The sequence below is a fragment of the Silurus meridionalis genome, chromosome 3 (genome assembly GCF_014805685.1).
Source record: "Silurus meridionalis isolate SWU-2019-XX chromosome 3, ASM1480568v1, whole genome shotgun sequence".
Classification (NCBI taxonomy): domain Eukaryota; kingdom Metazoa; phylum Chordata; class Actinopteri; order Siluriformes; family Siluridae; genus Silurus; species Silurus meridionalis.
Window position 1 is genome coordinate 7,953,514 of NC_060886.1, and position 18,707 is coordinate 7,972,220.

General features: G+C 36.5%; 1 protein-coding gene across 1 annotated transcript in view; it reads right to left on the reverse strand.

Moving 5' to 3' along the window:
- The window catches only part of fstl1b (follistatin-like 1b), a 55,216-nt gene that overhangs the window by 6,614 nt on the left and 29,895 nt on the right, over positions 1-18,707 (reverse strand). The window contains exons 3-7 of the mRNA XM_046845368.1: positions 8,609-8,710; positions 7,713-7,842; positions 5,290-5,322; positions 3,398-3,528; positions 149-267 (exon numbers count right to left, since the gene is read on the reverse strand). Of these exons, the coding sequence (XP_046701324.1) occupies positions 149-267; positions 3,398-3,528; positions 5,290-5,322; positions 7,713-7,842; positions 8,609-8,710 (515 nt within the window). The remainder of the gene's footprint in view (positions 1-148; positions 268-3,397; positions 3,529-5,289; positions 5,323-7,712; positions 7,843-8,608; positions 8,711-18,707) is intronic.

The window sequence follows — 18,707 nt, forward strand, 5'->3', positions numbered from 1 at the left end:
TGCTAACATGGTTCGAATAAGCCATTGAATTTCACTACACGGCATTCAGTTGTGTATGTGACCAATACAATTTAAATTTCAACATAAATCAAGTACTATAGAGCTTAATGGTTTCTATGTATGTATGTGTGTGGGCAATTTTTTTTACCTGAGCAGCCGGTTGTTCTCCTCCTCTACGTATGAGTGCAGTTCCACTGCTGAATCGTTGTGCTGGATGAAACTCAGAAGTTCAGCCGAATCCAGCTGGGAGTCACCGTTATCGTAATTCTGCAACATAACACGAGTGCACACACATCTCAGCGTTCATATTTCCCAGGTTCAAACCTTTGTTTTATTCAATTAAATTTTTCGAAGAATTTCTAAACTCATTTATTAATATATAATGTGTAATGTAAAAAGGTTTGACGGCACACAGGTCGGTAAGTACCTCGTTTTTTAAGTCACGGTTCAGTTTAATTTCGATACAGTTAGGGGGAAGAAATGCAAAAGATTAAATTGCTTGTCATTTTTTTAATGCAGTTTATTATTATTAATATTTGTGATCAACATTTGAACAGTTGGCATTTTAAAACAATTTTAAATAAAACGCCTGCTTGGTTAAATTAATTGCAATAGACTTTTTATTATATTGATTAAATTAAGTAATCAATTAAATTGGCACAAAAAATTTATTAAATAAATTGAAAATGTTAAATTAAATAGTTTACATTTGTTAGACCCCATTTGGGTAATACAGATGTGGTGTGTGTGTGTGTGTGTGTGTGTGTGTGTGTGTGTGTGTGAGAGAGAGAGAGAGAGAGAGAGAGAGAGAGTGCGTGTTTGTTTTACATTTAATAAATCATTTTCTAAATATATGATTAACTATTCTACTTATTTTACTATACTTTAACAAACGTCTTCATTCTTTCTATCCTTCATTCATTCACTCACTCCCTCAAAAAATGCAAAGTGCGAGGTGGAGATTGAACAAACTTGCAGTCTGCCACTTTACACGTTCCTGAGGAAACTCAGATTTCAACTTTGCTCAGCACGTAAAAAGGATTGCATTCGGTACACAAGTTTACCGTACTGAACGCTTTAAAATTTTCGGTACAAATACATGTACCGCTACAAATAATAATATATAATGTATTTATAATCTATTTAAAATATGGTGAATATATTAAAAAAAGTAACACATTTTGTTTGCAATATTAAAGTGCATATAGCAATTTTAGATTCACAGAATTTTATACAGAAAACAACCTTTTATTAGTATTAGATTTAGGAATAAAAACTAGGTCCTTTCACTCTTTTTTTTTTTTTTTTCTTTAGGTAAGTCCTGAGCAGAGTATATCTTTAAACCTCTTAAAACCTAAAATGTCAGTGGTAGCTCAGTGATTAAACTATCAGCATTCTCTTCAACAGGTTGTGAGGTTAAATCCAATTGCCACCAAGCTGGTATAGATGTACCCTTGGGCAAAGTCCTTTACCCAACTGCTCATTTGTATAATTGAAATAACTGTCAAATGCAGTAAATGTATTTTTGATTACAGCATATGTCGGGAAATCCATAAGCTTTTACTTTATAATTACTTAATCATGAACTGGCCAGGTATTTAGGTTATTCATTTTTTATACATAATTAGATTTCCATCAGTTTGCTGCTGATCGACATCAGCCAGGCCTTTTCCTGAGCTGCTGTAAGTGTGTCGCTGAGAGAATTCCCTATAGTAACATATACTACAGATTAATGCTGATTGGTTGATTACAGTAAACTTTGGGTAAAAAAAAAGTTACTACATCACTGTGATTAACTATTTGGATTTTGTACTGAAAATATGAAAGAAAACATAACTTTATTTGAAATAAATGTAATTATATTCCTTAATAAATTAAAATATTTGAATTCATGGCAGATTGATAGAGTGTAAATGCAATAAAACATTCCTGGGCCTTCTGTTACAGGAAAATAAATCAACTTTGCAGTGGGAAAAGTAACTATGCTTTGCACCAGTCTGCACCGCACCAGCCTCAATTTGATTCTTTTCCTATTACAGCATGCTGTCACATTTTACTCTTTAGTGTACTCACCCATGTGACACATCTTCAATTCAATTAGAGTTTTTTAATCAGCTTTACAGAAATCTGGATGTAGACTAAAATCTTTACTGAACAAGCCAGAGAGTGAGAGTGGTGAGGAAAATCTCCCTGAGCTGACATGATGAAAAAACCTTGACACAAACAACACACAAGAGAGAGCCATTCTCCATAGAGGTAGCATGGGATTGCGAGATTTTGATTTATATCTTTATGTTTTAAAACATGTATGACATAAATAGGGTCATCGTGGTCATTAATCATTCACAAGTGTTACAGCATAATGAGATTTGATTATAGCACCCAAAACTGATAAGCTATATTAACTGGAATATATAGCACATTGCATAAAGCAACTCAGGATAGTGTTAAAGTAACAGTTGAACCTGAGATTAAAGGCCATAGAAAGCCTGATATAGTCTTAGAACTTGTAACTTCACTGCATTCCTCTTAAAACCCTGCATCAAAGCATGTTGTAGAAAGGTCAAGTTCAGTTATACTATATGGACAAAAGTTTGTGGGCACCTGACCATAAGATTCATACAGTATGCGCTTTCTAACATCCCTTTCCAACAACAATATGAGAATTTGGCACAGGTCTCATTTAGAGCAACCTACAATCATCTCACTTACACAACTGAGCAGTTAAAGGTTAAGGGCCTTGCAGTGGCAGCATAGTAGTGCTGAGATCTAGGATCTAACTTCTTAACCACTATGCTACTACTTCTCCTAAATTGATTATTATTATTCTATCTAACGATGTATTTGTACTGAAGAAGAATTTGGCCTCCGTGCTATGACGTTAAACTTTGCAACTCAATAATTAACCTTATTAAGCGTATAATGATAAAGGCTCATATACATGGAAATTAAATATATTTGATATATAATCAATACATTGGCGTTTGTTAGTTGTTTCTTTGCTGTTTTTCTTTTAACTTTTAATAACATTTTAAATTAGAAAACTAAATTTCTATAAGTTCCAAATAGAAAACAATTTCAGTTTCAAAAACTGACAATAGTCAGCCAAAAATATCTGAAAATATGATAGTGTGATATCCTCATGCTGTGAATGCCATGCTTTTATCAAGTTATTAGATAGCTATGTGCTGTAGTGATGTGTTGTATAGTAGCCTAATCAATTCCGTCTGAATTAAGATAAAACATACTTTACAGTAGAGACAGGCCGGCCTATGAATGTGTCAAGAAATCTCCCAAAAGTCCATAATGTATCCAAGCAAAGGAAGGATGAATCCAAACAATTCTATTTAAAGGAAATTGAAGTCACTTTGAAAGCCTTAAACATCTTTAAACTCACCTTGAAGTACTTGAGCAGGATGTCAGTGAAGTTGGAGCCTTTGGTGAACCAGCCGTCTGGCACAACTTCAGTCTGCAGCCACTCAATCACACGTCTGCGCAGTTCGTTGCGGTCACCCACGTAGCAGACCACTGCACATACACACTCAATTCTTTAAAAGGTGCTATATACATAAATATTTGCTTACATAAAAGTTTGCCAAAAAAACACTGTATGGACAAAAGTATCGAGAAACCTGACTATTCCAGCCATATGTGGTTCTTCCCCAAACTGTTACCTCAACATTGAAGGCAGACAATTGTATTAAATGTCTTGGATGTGGTAGCATTGCATTTTAATTTCATTTCAACTACGAGACTTAAAGCTAAGTCCATGAAGATATGGTTTACATGGGTTGGAGTGGAAGACAATGCTGCTCGAGCCTGCTACTGAGCACTGACTTTAGCACTATTTAGGGTTAGGATGCATTTGGGATGAACACTGACTGACTAAAGGCCTCTTCACCCAACATCAATACCTGACTTTACTAATGCCGTTTTGGCTGAATGAGCACAAATCTCAACAAGCACACTCCAAAATCTAGTGGAACATCTTCACAGTAGAGTGTAGGTTATTATAACAGCAAATGGGGAATACATTTAAAATGGGGTAATCAGAAAACATGTACAATCTTATGGTCAGGTGTCCACAAACCTCTGTCCATAAAGTGTATATTTTTTTGACACCATAGCAGGTTATCATTAGGTGCCAGCCAACCAAATCGATTGTTACCCTTAGCAACATGTAGACGATTAAACTCCAAAATCTGCTCTTGTCCCAGATACTTTTATTGTCGCTGCATATTTATTATTAATTGTATTTATATTGTTATTCTTAGTTATATTATTTATATTATTTATTATTTATTGTTTATTATTTATTTGGGACTCCATTGAGAGGGCATAAGGAAGACGCCTAGAGAGAAACCAGACTCATCCAGGTGATATTGGATATTGTGATTATGGGTAATTACTTTTCTATCATTTTATCTCAATTATGTACAATAGTCAAATAAATGCGTTAAAAAGAACCTGAGGATGAGCATCGTTAGAGTTCCAGGAATACCTCCAGGAACAGCTTTTTTGTTTTGCTAAAATTCTGCTTAGAAAACATTGTGCATTATATAAATACCAAATTTTAGATCATGATATAGTTATGTGTACATGTTATGTATTAATAAATTTTTTTAATGTGCTACTCAGAATGTTAGACTTGCTAAATCATGCTCATGATTCGGTTTGTTTGTGATGAATTAATCACACACATAGTTTATTTTTAATAAGCTGAACAAAAGTAATCTGCTCTGGTTATTCTGAGTTCTCTTAGTTTGTGGACTTCAAATTCATAAAGTAATTTATAAAAGGACTGAGTTCTCTAAAACCATTAAAATGCCATTCCACAGTTTTGAGTCTTTGCGCATGATTCAGCATGATTCAGCAAACTCTCGCTTAGTGGTACAGGGCTTGATACTACACCTTGCTGAAGCTGACATGCAAGAAAATTTGGTTTAAGGTCTAGATCACACGTGACAGAGTTGTGTCGGTTTTCAACAAACCCCGGCATATATACGCACTTGTTTAAAAATCGTATAATTCTGTGATTACATCTGTAGAGCAATTAAATGTAACACCTCACTATATATGTTTAACTCTATTAAAACATTCATCTCTCACTACAATCTGAGTAAACTTTCTCCTTGTTCCTCAGTAAAAAGATTTTAACACTAAAAACAATGGAGTTGATGATATAAGACATGCGAAGTATGCTGACTAAGCAAATATGAACCTGCTCTACTTTATGAGCTTATTCTGCTGATCAGCAATAAGAGAACTGATATCAGACTCTGCACTCACCTGGACTGGCAGCAGGCTTCTCTGTCTTTCTTTCTGAAGCAGAAAAAAGAGAAACACCAGGGTTATCTTCTGCCCAGAGAATGATCAGGCTTACAATCAGGCTCTCGAGAATAAAAATTAAGTATTATTTGCATTAATATGCAATTTCTGTAATTAATTTTAAATACTACCTGAGACAGGTATAAAGACCACCTTTTTTTCTGTGCCACAGTCACATCAGGGATAAACAATTATAAGGAAGTAACTAATAAGCAAATAAACCTTACACATTCTTCTATATAACCTTATTATCTGTGTAAAGCTGCTTTGAGACAATGTTCATTGTAAAAAGCGCTATACAAATAAAAATGAATTGAATTGAAATAAAGCCACTGGAAACATTTTTGTACAATCTCTTATTTTTAAATAATGAGAGATTTTCCAGTAGTACCCTTAGACCAGGGGTGCACACACTTTTTCAGCATGCGAGCTACTATGATCACCCCACGACTTTTACACTAGTAGCCCTAGACTTTTCCAGAAGCACCCAAAGACTTTTCTATGAGCACCCCATGACATTAAGCTTAGCACCCCTAGACTTTTTTGGAGGCATGCCTTTTTCCCAGGGCATTTATGCCTCCAGCAATGTTAATTGTTCCCATAACTCTTTCAAACTGTACCACCAAAAAGACAAGTAGACGATCACTTTGTAAATCAGCCCCACGCAGAAAAAGAATTAACCTAGAAATTCTGCCCACAAACTGACCAGTCAATCAGAGATTTCCTTAATTCCAATGTATTAAAGAAAAGCAAAAGACCATAAATACCCTTTAAAACATTTTACACTTTAATTATCAGATCGTGGTTAAAAGAACACAGCCGACAGCCTGTAGTTGAACTGTATTACCTTGTACATTTTGAATAATTATAATAATAAAATATCTGTCTGGGATATGAGAGAATAGCCTGGCCAGGGTTCAACCATCAGGCAATGAGTTCATGCTAATCAGTCTAGCAGGTTCACACTGGTTTCAGCTGATTTATATCTGCCCAGCTCAGCCTACTGATACTGTGCTGATTGATCCAGATCAGCATTCCTCAACAAAGCTTACCCTTTGCATGTTTATTTCACTATTAGTATTGAGATAACATAACTTCTGTCATAAAATAATATTAAAACGTAATAAGGCATTAACATAAAAGCGGTAATCCCTATTAATAAATGATGGATCATCAAAGTAAATATCAAGCAAATGTCCATGACATCAAATAGACATGACCAGTTTTCAGGTAATAAAACTATTAGACTATTTATTACATCATCAGGACCAGTGGAGATTATGACTTGGAGTAATTTTATGCTAATTGTATTGGTCACATACATATGTGTATGAGAATACAATTTCTAAATAATATTCCACACCACACCTGCAAATAAAAATACAGTAATACATGCTTTGGGTCAGGGATTCCCAGGGAATGTTTATGAATTAATATCACATTAAATTTTACAAACATAATTAATAAATGCATGAATATTAGCTGTATTTTTATTTTATTTTTATTACGGACTGTTTGGAACACAGTACATTTTGCTCAACTGGATTCAAGCTCATGTTATTAACAGGCTACTAGAGCTTCTATTTCTAAACTTATATCTAGAGACTAACTGTATAAGTGCCTATTAGGGTGCCTTTATGGTACATAAAACATAAGATGCCCCTCTGGTGAATCAAATATAATAAAGTGCCCTCTAGCGTGCCCCTATGGAAAAAAACTGTAGATAGAGCGATAAAGCGCCCCCTAGGGTTCAGTGCCCCGTAGGCTTCCATATATACATCACTGTTTACAAACCTTTTTCTGTAAATATTACTTTTACATAACTGCTTATACAATTTTCAACTCCAGTCACAATAATACAAATGTGGGCTTATATTTGCAAACGACCGTTTTGCCATACAGAGTGTTGCATAAGTTTTCACCCCCTAAACTTTCACATTTTTTATTGTCAGATCTCCAAACATGGCCATCATTTTCCACAACACACTTAGACACATTCTCACTATTAATCACTCTGCTACTGACTGAGCACAACTGCACAACAAGTAAAACACAAACATGTATACAAGCCTATTAGGCACAAACACAAAGAAAAGTAAATGCTCATTTTTGATATTTTGCTGCTGGGACAGTTGTTGATCCTGCCCGTCCTTGTTTGCTGATTGCCTGAACTCTGCTTGTCATTGACTATCCATCTGCGACAGCATTAAACTACATAGTGTTGCAACTTGAATTCATTAATTGGGATTTAAGAAGAAATAACTTATCACAAGAACATTGTGTCAGTAGCAGATTAGCTCAGGGTTTTATTAACCATATTAGTTTCAGTCACACTTTTCTATTCCCTTTGCCCCATGGTCCTCTCCTATGCTTTGTTCTCTCACCTCTGCAGTGCCCATCATGTGCCACCTGGATCTTGAGTCCAGTAAGGCAGGCGTCTCTGTGAAGCTCGCAGTGGTTTCTGTACGTTTTGCCGTTACTGCCACACACCGAGCGCTTATGAGGTTTACATTGCTGAGAGAAAGACAGACAAAGAGAGAAACAGTCAGTTAGGCTTTTTATGACCTATTTGTACTTTTTTTCCCCAGGAGCACGCATACACTTTTCTAGTAGTATCCAGAGACTTTTTTTATAGAACCCCTAGAATTTTTCAGAATCTTCTAAAAGCATATAAGTCCTTTCCGAAAGCACCCCTAGACTTTTTCGTAAACACCCCTAGACTTTTTTGGATTCATCCCTTGTTTTCCTGAGAGCACTCCTACACTATCTGGCTATAAAGAGCTATGTTTAACCCCCTCTGGGTCTCTAAGGTTAAGGAACAATAAATGAAACACAGCTGATAACATGGAATTGTACTGAATTTAGATGTAAAAAAAAAAAATAATAAAGCTTTTTGCATCAATAACATTTTGTTCTTAAAAGTAAAAAAACCCTAGTTGTTATATAATCTTTAATTGACAGACAGAGCAGAAAATACTAACAAGCACTAACCAGACACTAAACGCTGAAGGGTTAAACCAGTGATCTGGAATCATTTAATCAAATATAAAGCGCACATACTGTATAATATCAGTGTTTCTTTTTTTTTTTTTTTTTAATACGTGAGTGAGTTTAGCCCTGAGCACAGTTTGGGAACATCCAAGTAATTTATTAAAAAACATTTGGCATTTTTTCCAATTTTCTATTTATGGTTATATGCTCTATATTTCAGTTTATTAGACTTAATGTCAAATCCCATTCTGTCCATCATTTAAAAATATATATACTTTCTGCTCCTTACCTCAATGCACAAGCAAGTGGGTTCGCCTTTCTCTGTTACTGCACACTCTCTGCCTGCACCGCAGAATACATTAGCACACACCTTCGACTTGCTCTGGGGTTCCTGCAGAGAAACACACACACACACACACACACACACACACACACACACACACACACACACACACACACATTACTAATACAGATATTTAACATACTAATACACAGGTTGTGTGCACTCTGTGGAACAATATATTTTGCCAGTAAGGTCCTTTTGGTCACTACAGGTCTTATTACCAAACTGTGGTTTTGCATAAGTATTTACCCCCCTACATGATACCAAAAAACTCTGTTACTGACTACGATTTTGCTGTTCCATACAAATTTGCCTGTCTTTGAACTCGAAAAGTTTCACCTGCACTTGCATCCTTCTGTAACCACATTACATGACATAGTAATGCAACTTGAATTGACTATCATTATAAAAAGAAATACTTTTCATTAGAACATTTTGTCAGTAGCAGAATTTACAGCCTAGAGATTATTTCACATTATTTTCACCAAGACAACGTAAGCTGCAAATAGTTTTTGCAATGTGCGCCATTGCACAAACTAAACACTAGATGGAGTGATTGCGTTATAAAAATAAAGGAATTATTTTGAGCTCCAATGAAAGCTGCTCATCTCAGGACTTCAGGTGTTTGTCCAAACTTGCTCCACAACTCTGGATCTGGATAATTAGCTTCCCTTGGAGAGCTTGTTAGACAAACCAAAGCTTCAAGTGTGTTCGTTAAACCAGGCCTTTAGGAGATGACCTCATGAGTTTCCTTCATAACATGGGACTGTCAATAACAGCGATTTAATCTAACACTCAGATTCGCCCAAGTGCCTGTGTGCTGTGGTAATTTCAGAAGGTGATAATTTTTTAATCATTACACTTATTCTGGTTTACACTTTTGTAGTGATGGCAATCAGGAAATACCTTACAATGGGTCATATTACATATCTTACATGTATACAAACACTCTCGCTCTGTCTCTCTCTTTTTTCTGCCTATTTTTGCTCAGATGAGCTACACGATTCCTACCTCACCTCTGGTTTGCTCATTAGAAATAACTGTTTAGCCATAAATGTAGGAATCTATAAGGTATATCAAACTCTATACATTTCTATATATACACTTACAAAAAAATGCATTAATTATACTCAATAATCCAAATTATTTTCGTTATTAAGACACAAATATAAAAAAGGTAATATTTTATGGTTGTTTCCATTTTACACAAAACGTGCTGGAAGAAACTGTTCAGTGTATTCTCATTTTCTAGCTGAAAGTATTTGAAAGTACTACCTGACTGATATGATGGTTTGATATTACAGTTGAAAAGCCAGACATTTTAAACACACACACACACACACACACACACACACACACACACACACACACACACACACACACACAGACACACACATGCACACACACACACACACACACACACACGCCGCACACACACACGGTCTCAGGAGAGAGGATAAATATCACTCTCTATAAATGGCAGAACTCTCTCTGCTTCCCACAAACTCCCATCAGGCCACCTGCCTCTTGTTACCCTGACAACAGGATGTTCTCCTTGAAAAGAAGGGCACGTGGGGTATAAAGCTCTTCCCTCCTGCTTTGTAACAAATGGTACTTCTCTTGGGGGGAAATTGTGCTCGACTCACACACAGCATGGACGAGCCTTCAATTGGAGCACAGCAACCAGTGAAGCAAAAGTCAGACTTATCAAAAAACACCAACGAATGTCAAAACCAGAAAAGTGCCACCACAGCAAAAACTAAAAAAATGAGTTACTTTATTTATTTTTCCAAAAAGGAAATATCACATGCCCACAAACACACACACACTCACACAACATCCTCGTTACTGCTTCTGTATCCCACAGTAATGTCATTTAAAGCTTTCCTTCTGTATATGATGTATAGAGATTCTTTTTATATTAGTAATAAAGCAGAACAATGTTTTATTACATGCTCCTTTTATTAGTTTATCGTTACTATAACAACAGTTTCGTTAAAAGGGAAAAGCTTCGCAAGAAATGTAATGTAAATGATTTAAATCTTTTTTTTGTACTTATCTTTATTGAGTTATTTTGATGAAATCTACTTGGCATTTATGGATGGTTTCTGCCATTACATGCAGGGGTGCAACTGCACGTTTACAGAGGGTTATGAAAGATCATGGCTGCACACTGTTAGGAAATGAGAATATAATATACAATACCTCACAAAACTGAGTACACACCTCACATTTCAGCAACCATTTTATTATATGTTCTATTATTCTATAGAAATGTAAATTGAATATATTTTAGAGTAGTCGATGTGCAGCCTGTATAGCAGTACAGATTTACTGTCCTCTAAAAAATAACTCAACATACAGACAAAATAGTTGCCAACAAAAGTAAGTACACCCTAAATTAACAAGTCAAAACAAGTGTTTTGTGTAAGCACAATTGTTTGTTTATAGTTATGAAGACAATAATGGCTGTATGTTGAATTATTTTCAGAGAACAGTAAATCTGTACTGCTATACAAGCTGCACACTGACTACTCTCATATATATACAAGTTTTATTTCTATAGTATTGTATATACTAAAACGGTTGCTGAAATATGAGCGGCGTATTCACTTTTGTGAGAAACGGTACATACTGGCATCATGAAAAAGCCTCTTTTGTGCCGTACTTGTGCCCTGGTACCATGAGAGCTGAGCTGTGGCTTATTAGTGGAGCTAAAATTAGTGCAGACCACTGATTGATCACATGCACTCACATCTCCACCAACACAAAATTTAAGAGGTGCTAAAGGCAACAGCACAGTTTCACAGTTTTAAATGAGAAAAATCTGCTATAGTCGAGTTGGAGCAATTCCTAAATTCCTTAATCAGTTTGTTTTGTGTCTAAATATCATATCATAACTATCTATCTATCTGTCTGTGTCTGTCTGTGTCTATCTATCTATCTATCTATCTATCTATCTATCTATCTATCTATCTATCTATCTATCCATCCATCCATCCATCCATCCATCCATCCATCCATCCATCCATCCATCATATTATATATATATATATATATATATATATATATATATATATATATATATATATATATATATATCTTTACCTCCTCTTTCCCTCCATCCATCTATCCATCCATCCAGCCATTCATCCATCCATTCACAATATATATATATATATTATATCTTCTTCTTCTTCTTCTTCTTCCTTCGGCTGCTCTAATTAGGGGTCGCCACTGCGGATCCTCCATCTCCATACTACTCTGTCCTCTACATCTGCCTCTTTCAAACCAACTACCTGCATGTCTTCCTTCATCACATCCATGAAGTGTGTAAACAACTGACCATAAGTTTTGTATCCCCATTTGTTGCTAGAAAAACATCCACTTTTCTAGGAAGATGTTCCAGTAGATTTTGGAGTGTGCTTGTGGAGATTTTTGTTCATTCAGCCACAAGGGTGTTAGTAAAGTGAGGTACTGATGTAGGTGAGGTGAGGAGGCCTGGGGTGCAGTCAGCACTGCAATTAATTGCAAACGTATCTTCTACTCCAACCCATGTGAACCATATGTAAACCTTTGGGCAAAGGGGCATTGTCATGCTGGATCATGTTTGGACTGACCTACCTACCTACCTAACCCTCATGAGGCAGTGTTGACTCAGCTGTTAGGGCTCTTTCACTCCTGATTAGAAGTTTGGAGGAGAATTTCCTGATTAGAGTTAAATTCTCAGTACTGTAATCTTAAGTTGTTGTGGATCCTTAAATCTGATCTCTTAAGCTCAAATGCATGGATAAAACTGTCTAATCAATTAATCAGTCAAGACAAAAAAAGCAACAAGTCAGTAACAAGATTGTTACAAAAAACCTAGAGTTAGATGAGATTTTAGTAATTAGTTTATACATTTTTTTACCCAACCATTGACATCACAGTCCATGTATTCTATTGGCTTATACATTTACTGGTCAGAATTAACCATGACAAAGTAAAGACAAAAGCAAAAGCATGTCTTCACATCATGTGACTTGCAATTGACTTGTTTTTTTGGACTGAATACTGCGCTATCTGAGAAAGGTGCAATTTCCAGGCGTATCACTTTCTACGCGGTGTAAGCACTACGAAATACCATAGACTATTGGCACCTTTGCTTTCACAAGCTAAGTTGTTACACACACACACACACACACACACACACACACACACACACACACACACACACACACACTCAGTTTTAAAGTAGAGCTATCATTTCTAGTGCCACGCAAGCACACTAATTCTTTAAAAAATCACTATAACTGTATCCCACCAGTTCTCCAAAACATTGTTTTTGAAACATTTCCCCAAACTTTAACAGTAAAACCATTACTAATATGATAAAGTTTCATTTCGTGCATTCTCTCACTAGATGACAAACCAGCTGTGAGAGTTTTGGGAAATGATGCATTAATGATGCTCAAGTCATCATGCCAAAAGTGAAGCTGACTGTAGAGGGCAGCACTGAGCCATCTAGAGAAAATCATTTTCCTCATACATAGTGTGATTCAGGCATTTGCCCTCGTTACCCTCACCTTCACTTCACATCGTCACTCATTCCATATTTTATTAATTCTCTGTCACTACATTCTCATTAAAGTTCTGGTAAAAATGTAAGGCGTATGAAACTCTTTCAAAAATCAAGGTGACATTTTTCCCCTCCACATTTCATTGTGGTGAAGCCACAGCTGCTGTACATGGCATTTTCTTTAACATAGATACATATGTCCCTCTTTCTTGCACATATCTGCTCCAGTTTCTACTACTTCAGGTCTATACAAAAGTCAAAGCCCATTTTCATTTTTTCCTCTTCAGTTTGATTTTTCATTCTCTTTCTCTCTTTCTTTCTCTCTCCATATGTGTTTCCCTGCTTCTCTGCAAGACATACCAGCTATCGGAAGTTTTGCATTAAGCAGCCACATTTGCATAAAATGTATTTATTATTTTTTTCTTATTTCAAACTTAAGTGATGAAAAAAGACAGAATCACTGTGGAAAATGTAGAATTAATCTTCTTCTTCTTCTTCTTTCGGCTTCTCCTATTAGGGGTCGCCACAGCGGATCATCCGTCTCCATACCACCCTGTCCCCTACATCTGCCTCTTCCAACCAAACTACCTGCATGTCCTCCCTCACCACATCCATAAACCTCCTCCATGGTCTTCCTCTTTTTCCTTCCTGGCAGCTTTATCCTCAGCATTCTCCTACCGATATACCCCATGTCCCTCCTCTGCACAACCAGTCTGTCGTTCCTCCTGCACACTTCACTGCTGTCACACTGTCCTCATACATGTCCTGCACCACCCTCACATACTTCTCTGACACACCTGACTTCCTCATACAATACCAAAATGTAGAATTAATAAAAAGAGTTAAAAGAAAAAATCCTTTTAGTTTGCTTTTTTTTAATGGGCCTTTTGTCTTGTCATTGACCCAATACCTCGTTAATCCAACTGAATCAAAGTCTCAAATCAGCAATCAGCAAATTAGTGCTGCTAGATAATTCATTGTGATTTGCATTTACATTTAGGGCATTTGGAAGGGTCCTTCATCCAGAGCGACATACAATTCTCTCCCTTTATTTTTATACATCTGTGCAGTTGAGAATTAAGAGCCTTGCTCAAGATGTGCTCATGAACATCTATAATTAGCCAAAGTGTGTGTTTATACAGTTGTAAATCAGCAGCTTAACATCTGAATGAACTTGAAAGCTCAACAAGCTGTAGCTGAACCAGTGTTAATTCAGGGGCAAAGCTTTTTGGGAGGTCGAGAGTGGGCTCAGAAAGTAAACAAAACAAACAAACATTCAAATCTTATGCACTAAAGCTAATCAAATTTTACAGACCTGCTTTTGCCAAATTGTGATTAATTTAATGCGCATGTAAAGCTCTTCCCCAGACTGTCGTTAATAAAAGAGAAAGCAGAGATGCTTTGTGCTCTTTTTATAATTAATAAAAAACAAGCAAGACTAAATGTAGGCCAAACCCAAGCAGAAAACATGATTTACTAATATAGGAAACGCAACTAAAATAAGTGAAACAGATAAAAGTAGTACTGCAACAAATAAGTAGCTTTCACGTCAGGTTTTTTTATCGCAACCTCCGGAAACATCTGTTCATCGTGCATGTGAATTTGTTCGCCTCTGGAAATGTGGCTCCTGAATACAATTAGTGGCAGCATCTGTAGGTTTTTGCCGCTTTGTCCATCTGCTGATTAATAAATTGCGATTCTTGTTCTTAATTAAATAATGTAAATGTCAGTGATTGTGCCGACTTCAGCTTTATGAAATGAAAAGGAAAAAAAAAAACACAGGCTGCTTTCACTGCATTGTACTATCAAACTGGTCCACATTTCTTTTAAACTTTCTGATTCGAATAAAACCCCAATAATCCATCCATCCATCCCTCCATCCATCCTTCCATCCATCCATCCATCCATCCATCCATCCATCCAACCATCCATTAATCATCTTTCCTTGCTTTTCAACAACACACCATTATTTTATTAACTTTTTCACTTAACCTGCCTTCACTTTCATTGACCATTTCCGTATGTTTCTCTTTATTAGTTCTATCTCATCTCCTATTTAATTTCCATCTCTTTGTTTCTTTCGTGAGATGGCACAACTCTACTCTACTCTGTATAATGTACGAAGCGTCATCAGACTTGAGTATAAAGCCCTTTCTCTCCTTTCTTTATTTTTATTCCTGCTATTCAAATTCTGTTATTTCTTTTCTGACATCATCACTGTATATTGCATCAGACTACTTAATTTTCATTCTGTCATTTTTAATAGACTGTGTTATAGCTCTCAAAACATGTCTGACTCACAATCAATCTTAAATGATGGTCATTGCCCTTTTTTTCCAAATTTTCTTTCTTTCTTTTTTTGCATGTGTCTTTATTTTGTTTAGTTTTTACTTTTATGCTTTAAGGGAAACTTTTACGTTCTTCTTTTGTTAATATCTCTCTTTTATAATTTGTATATCTCACTCCCTTTCTTCCCTGAGGGAGCGCAAACCTCACTGCATAATGAACTATTAGACTATTTCATTTCTTTTCATCACTTCATAATTTATCCATTTTTCTCTCAGACACACGTTTCAGCACCATCATCTATTTCAAGATTGCATTGTAGTCAAGTTCCTTCCTTCCTTCCTTCCTTCCTTCCTTCCTTCCCTCCCTCCCTCCCTCCCTTTCCTTTCCTTTCCTTTCCTTTCCTTTCCTTTCCTTTCCTTTCCTTTCCTTTCCTTTTCCTTCCCTTTCCTTGAAGAAGCTGTACATTGTGCTGCCTTTCAGATTCGGTTTTGCACTTTTTTTTTTTTTTTTAAACTTCAAATCAGCACAATTGCTGTTCCTTTTCTTTCCATCTTCATCTTTTACTTTTTACTTTCTTCTTAGGCTCTTTGAGGTGAGACTACCCTCCATGCATACATTTTGATTTGTCATCCACTTCTACCGGTGGCCCTGTATGTATTTGAAGCCTTTATGAAAGCTAGTCTCCCCCTTGCCTCTCTCTCTCTCTCTCTCTCTCTCTCTCTCTCTCTCTCTCTCTCTCTCTCTCTCTCTCTCTCTTCAGAGACCAAACAACCCCCACTGCACTGCACACTGTACTGGTCATGTGAGAAGCAGTCTGGCCAATAGGCTTCTGCCAAGTTGAGTCTGAAGTAAAGAGGTTACTACAACACATACACACACACACACACACACACACACACACACACACACACACACATACATGCACCTTTGCCCCTCCTTCTCTATTCTGAAATATTTCCTGTGTCCAGCCATTCAGTTACAGCCATGTTTATGTGTCTTGCCACTGTATTATGAAAGAAACTTTTTTTTCTATAATATCGTTTGCATTAATGTCGGCGAGAGACTGTAAGAGAAAGTTGCACTGACCACCATCTGTCTTCAGTGTCCTTATACGTTCTTATTCTCGCTCTCTCTGTGAGACATTTCTCCCTAAATGGCATTATGGAGGTGCTTTAGGGTTTTGTGTGGGTGTTTTCCATAAAGGCTGTTCCCACATCTGGATTCTGCCAGAGTCCACCCTTTCTCATCTCTGCTCTGTAACACATGACTCACGCTGCATAACTGAATTTTCTGCTGGCAAGATTTTAGTTTGTCAGAGAAAACCAAAGGCGAACTGCTTGAACAAACAGTGAATGCATTATTTCAGGCAAGTGCTAATTCCCCAACAACGGCCACCAGCAGGGTGTGAAAACTAGAATCGAGGCAAGCCACGACTATTCAATTCCACCGAGATCCCACTCCTACAAAGCTATTAGATTAGTGCTTGTTGGAATCTAGTTGGAGTTTCATTAGCGATCAATTCTAGAGCAAAACCGAGAGACAATGAAACTTTCTCTGCTGAACAGGGGCGGTCTTTTTGACATTTAGTGGGGTACACTTTAGCGTGACCAAATACCAAATCAAATACTCCGAACCGCAAGGGTTTCCATGGCAACTGGAAGAGGCAGGGGCTAAAAAAATGGATGGTAGACAGATGGAGTGATGAAGAACGAGAAAAAAAAGATCGATCCAGGGCTACTGAACTCTAACTCGGCTGCTTTGTTCCAGCATTTCTGAGGAGCAGGTTAAGCTGCAAAAAAAAAAAAAAAAGAAAAACAAAGAAAGGATTACAAAATTCAGCACAGAAATCCACAGATCTGAGCTGTGTCTGATTTACCAGAAAGACAAAAGGATTCTGTGGCTTCTGGTCAGATGAGAGAATAAATCCTGAAACAGTTTGGCCTTGTTGTTCAAAAGCTTCTAGACCTCTGGTAGGATGAATGCATGACTGGATTTGTACAATTACAATCCAGCAGCTGGAACTCAAAACCGCCACAAGCAACTGACAAGCTCAAAGGCCGACGAAATTTTGGTGTCCTACAAGAATTTGAAAAAGAATGCAAAAGCGTAACACGTAATACATGCTACGCATGCAGGGGCTCTGTAAAGGGGGGTTAGGACAATTTTAAGGGTCACACAGGGGGACCAGCACAACCACATAATATTTTGTATAGTTTTGGTATTTAAAATGCCTCTTTGCACTGTTAGGAAGCACGCTATAATGAATGCCCCCGTGCCAAGGGTGTGCATGTTTAGGACGTTTGTGGGATTCAGAAGTTCTGACTTGTCACGCGTCAGGTAGATGGTAAAATGCAAGAATGGCGCAAGGAAAATCTGAATGTCAAAAAGAGGAAAGAAAACCTTGAAAAAGAGGAGAGCGCGAAACAGAGTAGTTACCCAGTTTTCCCAGCCAAAAAGGTAATTTACGTTCCAGTTTATTTGTTATGATTCTAAATCCCCGGATGAAGCTGTTTTAATAAACATAAAATAGAAATTCTATTACTAACCCTGATGTTCATCCACTGATGGTTGCAACAGTATTTCCAAGAATCTTTTTCCATGTAATCGAGCAATAACAATCGACTAACATTGAGCTTCAGAAAAGACAGAAAATCACCAAGTGGTAAAAATATAGGGATGTATAAATGTTTGGAAAGCCTTGGAATGGCTTTCTGTATGGAATTGCTTGATTGTATACAGTATGCATCATTTCAGTTCATTTATTTAACTATAATATTAATAAATATTGAATTAATATTATTTTAATGTTAATATAATGTGTATTAATATCAATATTAATTATATTAATTATTATGGTTGATAATGTAACATTAATAAAAAAATAATACATGTTGTTCTTTAGCTTCTTTTAATAAATTTGCATTAATTAATATGCATATTGATAATAATTGTTGTTACATGTAGCACAATGATGAGGAACCCTAGTGGTGCCCCTGCAACCATGGCAAGGAAAAACTCCATGAGAGACAACACGAGGAAAAACATAGTCGATACAAGCATCTTCTGTACATCTCACTTCCTTCATGCAGTCCTCAGAAACCCTGGCTGGCTGACATTTCTATTACATTCCTGCACCAAACAAACCAGTGCACTAGAGTATTATTATTCCACAACCTTTATCACTGAGTTCAGGAGTGT